This window comes from Cetorhinus maximus, chromosome 33 (assembly GCF_964194155.1).
Source record: "Cetorhinus maximus chromosome 33, sCetMax3.hap1.1, whole genome shotgun sequence".
NCBI lineage: Eukaryota > Metazoa > Chordata > Chondrichthyes > Lamniformes > Cetorhinidae > Cetorhinus > Cetorhinus maximus.
The window spans coordinates 11407674-11423200 of NC_135911.1; the positions used below are offsets into that span (position 1 = coordinate 11407674).

General features: G+C 50.1%; 1 protein-coding gene across 1 annotated transcript; it reads left to right on the forward strand.

Annotated features, from left to right (window-relative positions):
* Positions 1–5723, forward strand: LOC144671590 (trypsin-like). The gene is made up of 4 exons (XM_078533548.1): positions 1–194; positions 2012–2271; positions 4672–4808; positions 5509–5723. Exons 1-4 carry the CDS (start codon positions 1–3, stop codon positions 5656–5658), a joined length of 741 nt encoding a protein of 246 aa, XP_078389674.1. The 3' UTR covers positions 5659–5723.
* Positions 5724–15527: the final 9804 nt, after the last annotated feature.

Here is a 15527-nt window from a genome sequence, read left to right on the forward strand (position 1 = left end):
ATGATGACCCTCACTCTCTGTATTTTTCTTTACTCAGCTGCTGCTCCTGCGAATGTGAAGATCATTAACGGCCAGAATTGTTATCCTCACTCTATGCCCTGGCAGGTTTTTCTGACCTATAATGGGAATCGCTGGTGTGGGGGCTCCCTGATAAACGACCGGTGGATAGTGTCAGCTGCTCATTGTTACCAACCGTAAGTCCAGAGATGATCACAGCAACAAGCAAACATAAAAACATACACAAACATACAAACATACACAAACATGCAAATGTCCACAAACATAAATACAAACATACACAAACAAACATACATAAACATACAGACACTCACAAACATACATACAAACATACATAAACATACAAACACTCACAAACATACATACATACATACACAGACATACAATCACAAACATACACAAGCATCCATACATGCAAACAAAGACAAACATACAAACATACATACATAAACACACAGACAATCACAAACATACATACAAACATACATAAACATACAAACACTCACAAACTTACATACATACACAGACATACACCCACAAACATACACAAGCATGCATACATGCATAGACAAACATACAAACATACTCAAACATACATACAAGCGTACACAAACATACAAACATACATACAAGCATGCACAAACATGCAAACATGCACAAACGTACGAACACTCACAAACATGCACAAATATAGAAACATAGACAAACATACATACAAACATACACAAATGTACACAAACATACAAACACACACGAATATAGACAAACATACATACAAGCATACACAAACATACGAACACTCACAAACACACACAAACACACACAAACATACAAACATAGACAAACATACATACAAACATATACAATCATACACAGATCAACACTGAATGATACAGAGACAAAAACATGAACATACAGATGTCCAAGCATACAATCTTACAGCGCACACATATAAACAATGATGGAGTGATAAGGGTTCTCTTGCAGACATTTCTCATACTTTCTGTATCACAATATGTGCACTCACCCTCCAAAAACGCTATATAGAAACTTCATCATCCCCCAAAAACCTCCAGAAAAAGTCAAAACTCCAGATGACTAATGCCCGGGTAGTGAGGGGGCAGTTTGACACTGGCCTCCTCTACATTCTTTTCTTATTCTTGTTGGCAAGAAGGACCCAAAATTAATGATTAAAACAGGGGTCAAAGTGAAAGGAAGGAGCAAGCCAAAGAGGAGCAGCAGATACAAAACACGGGCTTCAGCCTCAGCTGGAGGATTGTGTCCAGCTCTGGGCACCACACTTTAGGAAGGATGTGAAGGCATTAGAGAGAGAGCAGTAAGGATTCATGAGAATGGATCCAGGGATGAGGAACATCAGTTAATGTGGAGAGAGTGGAGGAGCTGGGACTGTTCTCCTTGGGGGATATGTATGCTTGTATGTATGTTTGTGTATGTTTGTATGTATGTTTGTGTATGTTTGTATGTTTGTGTATGTTTGTATGTTTGTGTATGTTTGTATGTATGTCTCTCCTTGGAGAAGAGAAGGTCGAGAGGAGGTTTGATAGAGGGGTTCAAAATCACGAGGGTTCTGGACTGGGTAGAGAGGGAGGAACCGTTCCCATTGGGGGGAAGGATCGAGAACCAGAGGGACACAGATTTAAGGGGATTAGTAAAAGAAGCAACGGAGACATGAGGAGAAACTATTTCACCCTGCGAGTGGCTAGGATCTGGAATGCACTGCCCGAGAGTTTGAGGGAGGCAGGTTCAATCGAGGCTTTCGAAAGGGAATCAGGTTGTTATCCGAAGGGGAAACATTTGCAGGGTTACGGGGAAAGGACAGGGGGAATGGGTTTAGGTGAGTTGCTCTTTCAGAGAGCAGACAGGGACACGACAGGCTGAATGGCCTCCAGCTGCGCGATAACCATTCGGCGGCTTCCGGGAAACAGGAAGTGGGGAAATGACAGTGTTGAGCACTTCTCCTCTGATTGCCCAGGGCCAGCATCCTCGTGGCGCATCTGGGCGAACACAACCTCTCTCACCCCGAGGGGACGGAGCAGCGAATCCAAGTGGCCTCGGCCATCGTGCACCCCAGGTTCGACCACATGAACTTCAACAACGACATCATGCTGCTCAAACTCGCCTGGCCCGCCAAATTCGACCGGTACGTCAGGCCCATCCCTCTGCCCAGCCAGTGTGCAACAGCCGGGACTGGATGCATCACCTCTGGCTGGGGGAATCTCGTGATTAACGGAGGTAAGGAGGGCCGGGGTGGTGAGGGGTTGGTGGAGGGGGGAGCAGGAAGGCGAGTTGGGGTTGGGGGCTGTTGGTTAGAACCTGAATGAATACTGCGCTGGTTTGAGGGGATGGTGGGTGGGAGGGCAGTGGGGGGTGTTGGAATGTGCGATCAAGCAATAATACTTCACTTTCCAGGCATAACTGAAATGTAGACATCACTGCTCCCTGGAGACCTGTCCCAGCTTTGGAGACAATTGCAGAGATTTACTAGAAATGCGCCGGCTCTTTGAAGGATCTATCTAATGAGTCCCCACTCTCCCCCTGCTCTTTCCCACATAGCCCTATAATTTCCCTCCCTTCAAGTATTTCTCCAATTCCCCCTTTGGAAAGTTCCTATTGAATCTGCTTCCACCGCCCTTTCAGGCAGCGCCTTCCAGATCACAACAACTCGCTGTGTCAAAAAAAATAATTCTCCTCATCTCCCCCTCTGGTTCTTTTCCCGATTCTCTTCAATCTGGGTCCCTCTGGTTACCGACCCTCCTCCCGCTGGAAACAGTTTCTCCTTATTGACTCTATCCAAACCCCTCATGATTTTGAACATCTCGATTCAATCTCCCCCTTAACCTTCTCTGCTCTAAGGAGAACAATCCCAGCTTCTCCAGTCTCTCCACATTAGTCCCATCCACCTGTGCTCGCAGTCCCACACCCAGAACCAATTAAGCTTGATTTTAGCAACAACACCTTTGTTTTTGAAACCCTCCATGGCTTTTCCCTCCCTATATCTGTAACCTCCTCCAGGCCCTACAACCATCCTGATCTCTGTAACCTCATCCTGCCCAACAACCCTATCTCTGTAACCTCCTCCAGCCCCTACAACCCCATCTCTGTAAACTCCTCAAGCCCCTACAACCATCCTGATCTCTGTAACCTCCTCCAGCACCTACCATACTCCCTATCTCCGTAACCTCCTCCAGCCCCAACAACCCTCCCTATCTCTGTGAGCTCCTCCAGCCCCTACCTCCCTCCCTATCTCTGTAACCTCCTCCAGCCCCAACAATCCTCCCTATCTCTGTAACCTCCACCAGCCACTACATCCCCATTTCTGTAACCTCCTCTAGCCCCTATCACACTCAATATCTTCGTAGCTTCCTCCAGCCCCTACAACCCACCCTATCTCTGTAACCTCCTCCAGCCCCTAGAACCCTACCTATCTCTGTAACCTCCTCCAGCCCCTACAACCCTCCCTATCTCTGTAAACTCCTCCAGGCCCTACCACTTTCTCTTTCTCTGTAACATCCTCCAGCCCCTACAACCCTACCTATCTCTGTAACCTCCTCCAGCCCCTACAACCCTCCCTATCTCTGTAACCTCCTCCAGCCCCTACAACCGTTGCTATCTCTGTAAACTCCTCTAGCCCGTACAACCGTTGCTATCTCTGTAACCTCCTCCAGCCCTTACCACCCTCCCTATCTCTGTAACCTCCTCCAGCCCCTACAACCACATCTCTGTAACCTCCTCAAGCCCCTACAAACATCGTCATCTCTGTAACCTCCTCGAGCCCTACAACCCTATCTCTGTAACCTCCTCCAGCCCCTACAACCCCATCTCTATAACCTCCTCCAACCCCTACATTCCTCCGAGATCACTGCGCTCCTCCAATTCCGGCCTCTTGAGCATCCCCCGATTCCCATCGCTCCACCATTGGCGGCCGTGCCTTCAGCTGCCTGGGGCCGTAAACTCTGGAATTCCCTCCCTAAACCTCTCTGACTTTCTCTCTTTCTCCTCCTTTTAATTACTCCTTAAAACGGACCCCTTTAACTGAGCTTTGGATCATCTGTCCCTAATATCTCCTTATGTAGCCCGATGCCAAATTTAGCTTGTTCATGCTCTTATGAAGCAGCTTGGGATGTTTTATAAAGTTAACAGTTCTATATAAATTCAAGTATGCTGTTGTTATTAAGGTGGTGTTAATAGCCGTCTACGCATGGGCACAATGAGTTATTCTGATGCTGATTAAGTTGGCCTGTCCCTTTAACAGGGCAACCTCTCATTGACCTAAATGCTGAGTTCATTCAGAGTTCAATTGCCGATTGGCAAATGCCTGTCAATTTAATCCCTTCTACCTCAAGGGATGTTCCACTGCCAATTGCACATTGTCAGTTCTCTAGACGGCCACCAGTGTTTCATATTGAGCTCTCCTTCTCCTGGCCACGAGGTTCTTCACCACCCTGACTACTGTAACCCAACATCTCTTTGTGTCTTGGCGAGCAGACCTGGATTCAATGCCCAGTGTATGCTTTAACCAGAGCTCTGTACACAACACTCAGTAAGCAAGACTATTGATTAAGTCGCTTGCACGTGGGAGGAGGAGAGTCACGTTTGGATCGGACTGTGCTGACTCATTTCTTTCCCTTTCAGTACAATATCCCGAAGTCCTACAGTGCCTGAATCAGCCCATCCTGCCTGATGCTGATTGCCGCAAAGCTTATCCACCCTACTTCACCGACAACATGTTCTGCTCAGGATACCTGGAGGGAGGACAGAGCACATGCCAGGTAAGAGTGGCCCGACAGGTTCAGACCGAATGCATCAAACCATGAGCGATAGGAAGTGTCTCAAGCTGAGAGACAGAGGTTACCTCTACCTGAGGGATGGGGAGTGTCTGAATTTGAGGGAGAGTAGGAGCAGGAGGAGGCTATTTGGCCCCTTTATCCCTCTGACAGTGCAGCGCTCCCTCAGTACTGACCCTCCGACAGTGCAGGAATCCCTCAGTACTGACCCTCCGACAGTGCAGTGATCCCTCAGTACTGATCCACTGACAGTGTACAGCTCCCTCAGTACTGACCCACCGATAGTGTACAGCTCCCTCAGTACTGATCCTTCGACAGTGCTGCGCTCCCTCAGTACTGACCTTCCGACAGTGCAGCACTCCCTCAGTACTGACCCTCCGACAGTGCAGCGCTCCCACAGCACTGACCCTCTGACAGTGCAGCACTCCCTCAGCACTGAATCTCCGACAGTGTAGCGCTCCCTCAGCACTGACCCTCCGACAGTGCAGCACTCCCTCAGTACTGAGCCTTGTCCTTTGGGTCTCTGGACTGGGACTCAGACCCGTAACCTCCTGATTGTGCGGACAGAGTACCACCCAGCGAGCTCGGGTCCCACACCGGGATCCCGGGGGAGCTACGGATGACCATCCGATTATCACTTTGTCTATCTCACTCCGAATTACACTCCATGTCTTTTTTGCTGCAGGGAGACTCAGGGGGACCTGTGGTCTGTAATGGGGAGCTACAAGGCATTACTTCCTGGGGATACGACTGTGCTATGGAGGATCATCCCAGCGTCTTTGTGAAAGTTTGTAACTACAACAACTGGATCCAAAGGGTCATGGCTGAAAACTGAGCGGAGAATCCTAACCCTGAAACTACCTGCAATGAGGGAAAGGAAAATGTTGCAAGTTCCCAATAAAGATTGATTGTCAAGTTGTGTTGCATTTGGATTCTTTTTTTGCTACATCTCTTTTGGAACGTGCAGAATCCCACATCCATCCCCTCGCTGCCTCCAGACTGTAACTATTCCAACATTCCTCTCGGCAATCTGCTTTCCTCACAGGGATGTCAGAAATAGGAGCAGGAGGAGGCCATTCAGCCCCTCGAGCCTCCTTCCCCCATTCTATACGATCATGGCTGATACTCTACCTCGACTCCGCTTTCCCTCCTTATCGCTTAGCGCCCAAAAATCTATCCATCTCCGTCTTGAATGGATTCAGCGATGGAGCATCCACAGCTCTCTGGGGGAGAGAATTCCAAAGATTTCTCCTTCCGTAAACTTAAACACATCCAAAAATCTGCTGTCCCCATGTCTTAACTCACACACAGTCTCGTGTACCCAGCAGCCCCTGTTGCTCGATGATCTACATTGGCTCCTGGTCAGGCAACACATCGATTTTATAATCCCCATCCTGCTTTTCAAATCCTTCCATGGCCTCCTCACCTCCTCCCTATCTCTGTAACCTCCTCCAGCCCCAACAACACTCCCTATCTCTGAAACGTTCTCCAGCCCCTACAGCCCTCCCTAACTCGGTAATAACCGCCAACCCATACAACCCTCGTGATATCTGTAACCTCCTCTAGCCCCTACAAAACTCCTTATCTCATTAACCTCCTCCAGCCACTACAATCCTCCCAATCTCTGTAACATTCTTACAGACCCCTACAATCAACCCTATTTATATAACCTCCCCCAGACTCCAAAAACCCTCCCTATCTCTGTAACCTCCTCCAGCCAACACAACCCTCACTATGTCTGTAACCACCTCCAGCACCTCCAACCATCCTCATCTCTGTGACCTCCTCCCGCCCCTACCACACTCCCTGTCTCTGTAACCTACTCCAGCCCCTACAACCCCCCCTAGCCGTGTAACCTCCTCCAGCCCCTACAACCCTCCCTATCTCTGTAATCTCCTCCAGCCCCTACAATACTCCCCAATTCCCCAGTACTGGTGCCAGACCCCATGAATAGAAACCCAATTCTCCCAACACAAATCTTACAGCCACACAGTCATACAAACATACTGACATAAGTACAATCAGAGGACTCCAGCCTAAGGGCTGTGACCGCCTCTGGGGACAACACAATCCAGGTGACCACACCTCTCCACCTCCTGCACCCTAGATGCATCGCAGAGTCCAAAGCCCGGACTCCAGCTCATTAGTCTCTGAGCTGGAGTTCCTCGAGCTGCGGACACTCACGGTAGATGTGTCACACAGGGACCCTCCATCCCTTGTGGGCTGCACCTTTTTGCCTCATCACATCCCCGCCAAGCACCTCGGTGGTGGGGGGGGACGTTTCACTTTGTCCAAGGCGCTATCGGAATGCAAGTTTTTGTAGTAACTGCCATGTGGAGTGGACATGTCTAGTAATGGTGATTCATTGTCCAGTAATGGTGATTGATTGTCCAGTAATGGAGATTGATTGTCCAGTAATGGTGATTGATTGTCCAGTAATGGTGATTGATTGTCCAGTAATGGTGATTGATTGTCCAGTAATGGAGATTGATTGTCCAGTAATGGTGATTGATTGTCCAGTAATGGAGATTGATTGTCCAGTAATGGTGATTGATTGTCCAGTAATGGAGATTGATTGTCCAGTAATGGTGATTGATTGTCCAGTAATGGAGATTGATTGTCCAGTAATGGTGATTGATTGTCCAGTAATGGTGTTTGATTCAGGGTTTGTGCCTGGACAACGTATCAATACAGACCTGAGGTCAACAGCTTCAAGCGTCTCTCCTTCTAGAATTCGCTTCTCAAATTAGGTTTTGAAGCTGATTAATGATTAGACACGTCCGATTGCTGGTACTGTCACTTTAAGCAACATATATAAAGGACAGGGGCTTCACTGGGATCATTCCCCACGCTGGGATAAGCTATAAGATGCAGGCTTTCCTCTTCACCCTGCTCCTGGAAGTGACAGGTATGATCACAGATATACTGAAATGTGTGTGTGGGGGTCCACAAGCGTGTCTGCTTGTCTGGCAATGTCTCCTCTCCCTGGCTACCCATCCCCATTCCTTTCCCGGGCAACAGACTGAGACTGAACCTGTCAGCTTGTAACCTCGGGGTCACATTTGAGCCCCAGATTTGCTCACTGTCAAACCATTCCTATTTCCCTCTCCGCAGCATTGCCCAGCTTCACCCCGACCCCATCTCCTCTCATCTCATCTGCTGCTGAAACCCTCATCCAATCCAGCATTGCCCCCAGATGCGACTATTCCGACAAATCCCTGACTGTTCTCCCACGTTCCACCCTCCGGAAACTTGAGGTCATCCGAACCCTGTGTCTTAACTCGCACTGAGACCCACTCACCTATCATCTCTGGTGCTCACTGACCAGCATTGGCTCCTGGTTAACAACATATTGATTTTAAAATTCCACCAGCCCCTACAACCCTCCCTATCTCTGTAACCTTCTCCTGACCCTACAACCCTCCCTATCTCTGTAACCTCCTCCAGCCCCTACAACCCTCCCTATCTCTGTAACCTCCTCCAGCCCGTACAACCCTCCCTAACTCTGTAACCTCCTCCAACCCGTACAACACTCCCTATCTCTGTAACCTCCTCCAGGACGTACAACCCTCCCTATCTCAGTGACCTATTCCAACCCCTACAAACCGCACTATGTCTTTAACCTCCTCCTGCCACTATACTCCTCCCTATCTCACTAACCTGCTCCAGCCACTACCACTCTCCCTATCTCTGTAACCTCCTCCACCCCCTGCAACCCTCCCTATCTCTGTAACCTCCTCCAGCGCCTATAGCCCTCCCTATCTCTGTAACCCCCTCCAGGACATACAACCCACCCTATCTCAGTGAGCAATTCCAACCCCAACAAACCGCCCTATCCCTGTAACATCCTCCAAATCCTACAACCCTCCCTATCTCTGTAACATCCTCCAGCACTTACAGCTCTCCCTATCTCTGTAACCACCTCCAGCCCCTACAACCCTCCCCATTTCTAGAATCTCCTCCAGACTCTACAACCCTCCTGACCTCTGTAACATCCACCAGCTCTACAACCCTCCCTATCATTGTAAAATCCTCCAGCCCCTACAACTCAACCTATCTCTATAACCTCCTCCAGCACATACAACACTCCACATCTCTGTAACCTCCTCTAGCCCCTTCAACCCTCCCTATCTCTGAAACCTCCTCCAGAACCTACAAACCTCCCTATCTCTTCAACCTCCCACAGCCGCTACAACCCTCCCCATCTCTGTAACCTCCTCCAACCCCCACAACTCACTCTATCTCTGTAACCTCCTCCAGCCCCTACAACACTCCCTATCTCTGTAATCTCCTCCAGCCCCTACAACCCTCCCTATCTCTGTAACCTCCGTCAGCACCTACAAACCTCCCTATCTCCGTAAACTCCTCCAGCGACTATAGCCTTCGCTATCTCTGTAACCTTCTCCAGCACGTACAACCCTCCCTATCTCAGAGACTTATTCCAACCCCTACAAACCGCCCTATCTCTGTAACCTCCACCAGCCCATACAACCCTCCCGATATCTGTAACCTCCTCCAGCCCCTAAAACCCTCCCTATCTCTGTAACCTCCTCCAGTCACTTAAGACCTCCCTATCTCTGTAACATCCTCCAGCCCTTACAACCCTCCCCATTTCTGTAATCTCCTCCAGACTCTACAACGCTCCTTACCTCTGTAACATCCTCCAGCCCTACAATGCTCCCTGTCACTGTAAAATCCTCCAGCCCCAACAACCCTCCCCATCTCTGTAACCTCCTCCAGCCCCTACAATTCTCCTTATCTTTGTAACATCTTCCAGACCCTTCAACCCTCCCTATCTCTGAAACCTCCTCCAGAACCTACAAACCTCCCTATATCTGTAACCTCCGACAGCCCCCACAACTTACTGTATCTCTGCAACCTCCTCCAGCCCATATAACCCTCCGTATCTTTGTAACATTCTCCAGCCCCTACAAACCTCCCTATCTCTGTAACATCCTCCAGCCCCTACAACCCTCCGCATCTCTGTAACCTCCTCCAGCAGTTACAACCCTCCCCATCTCTGTGAACACCTCAAGCCCCTACAACCCTCCCCATTTCTGTGACCTCCTCCAGACCCTACAACCCTCCCTATCACTGTAACCTCCTCCAGACCCTACACCCCTCCCTATCACTGTAACCTCCTCCAGTCCTACGACCCTCCCTATCTCTGTAAACTCCTCCAGCCCCTACAACACTCCCCATTTCTGTAGCCTCCTCCAGCATTTACAATTCTCCTTACCTTTGTAACCGCCTCCAGACCCTACAACCCTCCCTATCTCTATAACCTCATCCAGCCCCGACAACACTGCCTATCTCTGCAACCTACTCCAGCCCAAACAACCCACCCTATCTCTGTAACCTCCTCCAGCACCTACAACTCTCACTAACTCCAAATTCCTCCTGCCCCTACAAACCAACTTATCTCTATAAACTCCTCCAGCCCCTACATCACTCCCTATCTCTGTAACCTCCTCTTGCCCCTACAACCATCCCAACCTCTGTAACCTCCTCCCGCCAGTAAAACACTCCATATCTCAGTAAACTCCTGGAGCCACTACAACCCTCCCTATCTCTGTAACCTCCTCCAGCCCCTACAACACTCGCCATCTCTGTAACCTCCTCGAACCCCCACAACCATCCCTATCTCTGTAACATCCTCCAGCCCCTACAACCATCCCCATCTCTGTAAACTCCTCCTGCCCCTACAACCCTCCTTATCTCTGTAACCGCCTCTAGCACCTAAAACACTCCCCATCTCTGTAAACTCCTCCAGCCCATACAACCCTCCGTATCTCTGTAACCTCCTCCAGCCCCTACAACCATCCCTATCTCTGTAACATCCTCTGGCCCCTACAACCATGCCCATCTCTGTAACCACCTCCAGCAGCTACAACCCTCCCCATCTCTGTGAACACCTCCAGCCCCTACAACCCTCCACATCGCTGTGACCTCCTCCAGCCCCTACAACCCTCCACATCTCTGTGACCTCCTCCAACCCTTACAACACTCTCTATCTCTGTCACCTTCTCCAGCCACTACAACGCTGCCAAACTCTGTAACCTTCTTCAGCCCCTACAACACTCCCTATCTCTGTAAACTCCTCCAGCCCCTACAACACTCCCTATCTCTGTAACCTCCTCCAGCACCTACAAACCTCCCTATCTCTGTAACCTCCTCCAGCACCTACAAACCTCCCTATCTCTTCAACCTCCTCCTGCGCCTACAACCTTCCCCAACTCTGTGAACACCTACAGCCCCTACAACCCTCCCCATCTCTGTGACCTCCTCCAGCCCCTACAACCCTCCCTATCTCTGTAACCTCCTACAGCCCCTACAACCCTCCGCCTCTCTGTAAAATCCTCCAGCCCCTACAACCCATCCCCTTTCCCCAGTACTGGTGCCAGACCCCATGAATAGAAACCCAATTCTCCCACACAAATCTTACAGCCACACAGTCATACAAACACACTGACATAAGTACAATCAGAGGACTCCAGCCTAAGGGCTGTTACCGCCTCTGCGGACAACACAATCCAGGTGACCACACCTCTCCACCTCCTGCACCCTAGATGCATCGCAGAGTCCAAAGCCCGGACTCCAGCTCATTAGTCTCTGAGCTGGAGTTCCTCGAGCTGCGGACACTCACGGTAGATGTGTCACACAGGGACCCTCCATCCCTTGTGGGCTGCAACTTTTTGCCTCATCACATCCCCGCGAACCACCTCGGTGGGGGGTGGGGGACGTTTCACTTTGTCCAAGGCGCTATCGGAATGCAAGTTTCTGTCGTAATTGGTGTGTAACTCTTTTCGAGTCAAAACAATTCACTAAATTAACAATAACAAGGGGTAAATCAGGCACAGCCCCTAATTCAGGTCAGCTGTAAAACCAAGGACAAAGTTTAAAGGAAACTTACAAACATTAAACCAAAATGTGATTAAAGGGGTCAACAAAACACCTCAGTCCCCGTGGTGCCCACCGGGCACGGAGGCCTCGATGGTGCCGGCAAACACCGCGTGCTCCCTTTCCAGGGACACCCGGCCGCGAACGTAGCCGCGGAAGAGGGCCAAACAATCGGGCGGGACTCCCCCCTCGATCGCCCGCTGCCTGGACCTGTTGATGGCCAACCTGGCCAGGCCCAGGAGCAGGTTCACGAGGAGGTCCTCCTCCTTCCCGACCCCCTTCCGCACCGGGTGTCCGTAGATCAGGAGCGTGGGACTGAAGTTCAAACAAAACAGCAACAGAAGGTTTTTTTAAATAACTAAAAAGGGAGTGCAGCCTACAACACCCAATATAAACGTGGTCCACGGACTCCACCAGACCGCAAAAAGAGCAGGTGTCTTGGGAGTCCGTGAACCTACACATTCTACGATTATAGGGGACTGCTGCATGCAACACCCTCCAACCCAGGTCCCCGATAGAAAGCGGGAGAACACCTCTGTAGAGGGCCTCCCATCGGGGGCCTCCGCCGCCGGACGGCAACAAGGCACGCCAGGGCGTGTCCGGGCGGCGGACCAGGGCGAGAAAATGGTAGGTGTGCAGCAGCAGTCCGTACAGAAAACCCCTCCGCACCGTGCCAAATGGCAGGGAGGGCATGTCCCCGAGGCGGCTCATATTATTGCGGGGCACCGGCACCCGAGGGAGGGTTCGGGGCTTGGGGCCAATGTGGAATTCCGTCCGAACAGGGGAACGTTCAGACGGAAGAACACCGCGCACCTGGGCCACCTCGAGACCTAAAATGACTTTGGGTCCAAGCACGACCGTCCTAAGGTCTTGGATGGCATCGGCTGAGACCAGCATCCAGCCCAGTCCTCCGCTACCCAGCATGTCCCCGATCCTGGTCACCCCGGCAGCCACAGCCCTCCTCTCCGCCAGCCACTGAAAGGGATGGAGGGGCGGATTCCTGAGCAGTGGCTCTCTGACGATAGCCGCTACTCCTGACGGGGGAAGAGCTGCGTCGCGAGGTGACCACGTTCCAGACTTTGATCAGGTCCTGGTAAAAGACGGGCAACGCCTGGAAGGAGCGACCGAGGCCCCTCTGCTCTATAAACAGGAGCTGCAGGTCATTTGGCGTGTAGGGTGGACGTGTCCAGTAATGGTGATTGATTGTCCAGTAATGGTGATTGATTGTCCAGTAATGGAGATTGATTGTCCAGTAATGGAGATTGATTGTCCAGTAATGGTGATTGATTGTCCAGTAATGGAGATTGATTGTCCAGTAATGGTGATTGATTGTCCAGTAATGGTGATTGATTGTCCAGTAATGGTGATTGATTCAGGGTTTGTGCCTGGACAACGTACCAATACAGACCTGAGGTCAACAGCTACAAGCGTCTCTCCTTCCAGAATTCGCTTCTCAAATGAGGTCTTGAAGCTGATTCATGATTAGCCACGTCCAATTGCTGGGACTGTCACTTTAAGCCACATATATAAAGGACATGGGCTTCACTGGGATCATTCCCTGCGCTGGGATAAGCTGTAAGATGCAGGCTTTCCTCTTCACCCTGCTCCTGGGAGCGGCAGGTATGATCACAGATATACTGAAATGTGTGTGTGGGGGTCCACAAGCGTGGCTGCTTGTCTGGCAATGTCTCCTCTCCCTGGCTACCCATCCCCATTCCTTTCCCGGGCAACAGTCTGAGACTGAACCTGTCAGCTTGTAACCTCGGGGTCACATTTGACCCCCAGATTTGCTCACTGTCAAACCATTCCTATTTCCCCCTCCGCAACATTGCCCAGCTTCACCCCGACCCCGTCTCCTCTCATCTCATCTACTGCTGAAACCCTCATCCAATCCAGCATTGCCCCCAGATGCGACTATTCCGACAAATCCCTGACTGTTCTCCCACGTTCCACCCTCCGTAAACTTGAGGTCATCCAAACCTCTGCTGCCCGTGTCTTAACTCGCACTGAGTCCCACTCACCTATCATCTCTGGTGCTCGCTGACCAGCATTGGCTCCTGGTTAGCAACATATTGATTTTAAAATTCCTCCAGCCCTACAACCCTCCCTATCTCTGTAACCTCCTCCAGCCCCTACAACACTCCCTATCTCTGTAACCTCCTCCAGCCCCTACAACCCTCCCTATCTCTGTAACCTCCTCTAGCCCGTAAAACCCTCCCTATCTCTGTAACCGCCTCCAGCCCCTACAAACCTCCCTATCTCTGTAACCTCCTCCAGCCCCAACAACCCTCCCTATCTCTGTAACCTCCTCCAGCCCCCACAACCCTCCCTATCTCTGTAACCTCCTCCAGTCCCTACAACCCTCTGAGATCTCTGCTCTCCTCCAATTCCTGCCTCTTGACCATCCCCCGATTCCCATCGCTCCACCATTGGCGGCCGTGCCTTCAGGTGCCTGGGGACCCTTAGCTCTGAAAATCCCTCCCTAAACCTCTCCACCTCTCTCTCTCTCTCTCTTTCTCACTCTCTCCCTCCTCCTTTAAAACGCTCTTATAATCCAATCTTTTTGACTAAACGTTTGGCTGCCTGTCCCTGATGTCTCTTTATGTGACTCAGCGAGATACTTTGTTTGATAATCAACCCTGTGAAGCTGTTTCATCAGGCACTATAGAAACGTAAGATGTTGTTGTTGCTAAGTATCTGAGTGTGTGCATATGCAAGCGTGTGTATGTGTTTGAGTGAATGTTTTTGTGTGTGTGTGTGTCTCTGTGTGTATGTGTACATGTAGAGGTGTGGGTGTGTGTATTTGTGTGTGTGTATGTGATTGTGTGTATGTGTTTGTGAGAGAACGTATGTGTGTTTGTGTGTGCGTGTACGTTTGTGAGTGTGTGTGTGTTTGTGTGCGTGTGTCTGAATATAAGTGTGTACGTGTGTGTGTGAGTGAGTGTCCATGTGTATGGGTGTGTGTATTTGTGTGTGTGTATATATGTGTGTGTGCGTTTATGTGCCTGCACGTGTGAGACTGGGTGTGTGGGTGTGTGTGTGTGTGTGATTGTGTTTTTATTTCTGTCTGACTGTGTGTAAGTGTGTGTATTTGTGTGTGTGTGACTGTGTCCAAGTGTATGTATCGTGTGTGGGTGTGTCTGAGTGTGGATGAGAGTGTGACTGTGTGTGTGCGTGTGTGTGTGTTAATTTGTGTGTGAGTGTGACTGTGTGTGTGCGTGTGTGTGTGTAAGTGTGTTTATTTGCACATGTGTGTGACTGGGTGCATGTGTGTGTGTATTTGTTTGTGTTTGCGTCTTTGTGTGTATGTGTGTATTTGTGTGTATTTGTGTGTGTGTGTGTGTGTGACTGTGCATGTGTGTGATTGTGTGTAAGTGTGTTTATTTGTGTGTATGTGAGATTCTGTGGCTGTGTGTAAGTGTGTTTTTGTGTGCGGGTGTGTGTGACTGTGGGTGTGTGTAAGTGTGTGACTGTGTGACTGTGTGACTGTGTGTCTGTGTGTGTGAATGTGAGTGACTGTGTGTGTGAGTGACTGTGTGTGTGAGTGACTGTGTGTGTGAGTGACTATGTGTGTGAGTGACTGTGTGCGTGTGCGTATTTGTGTGTGTGTGACTGTGTGTGTGTGTGTGCATACTTGTGTGACTGTGTGTATAAGTATGTGTGTGATTTTGTAAGTGTGTGTATTTGTGTGTGTGTGATTGTGTGTAAGCGTGGACGTGTGTGTGACTGTGTAAGTGTGTGTGTGTTTGTGTGTGATTGTGTGTAAGTGTGTGTGTGTGACTGTGGGTGCGTGTGTGCAATCAG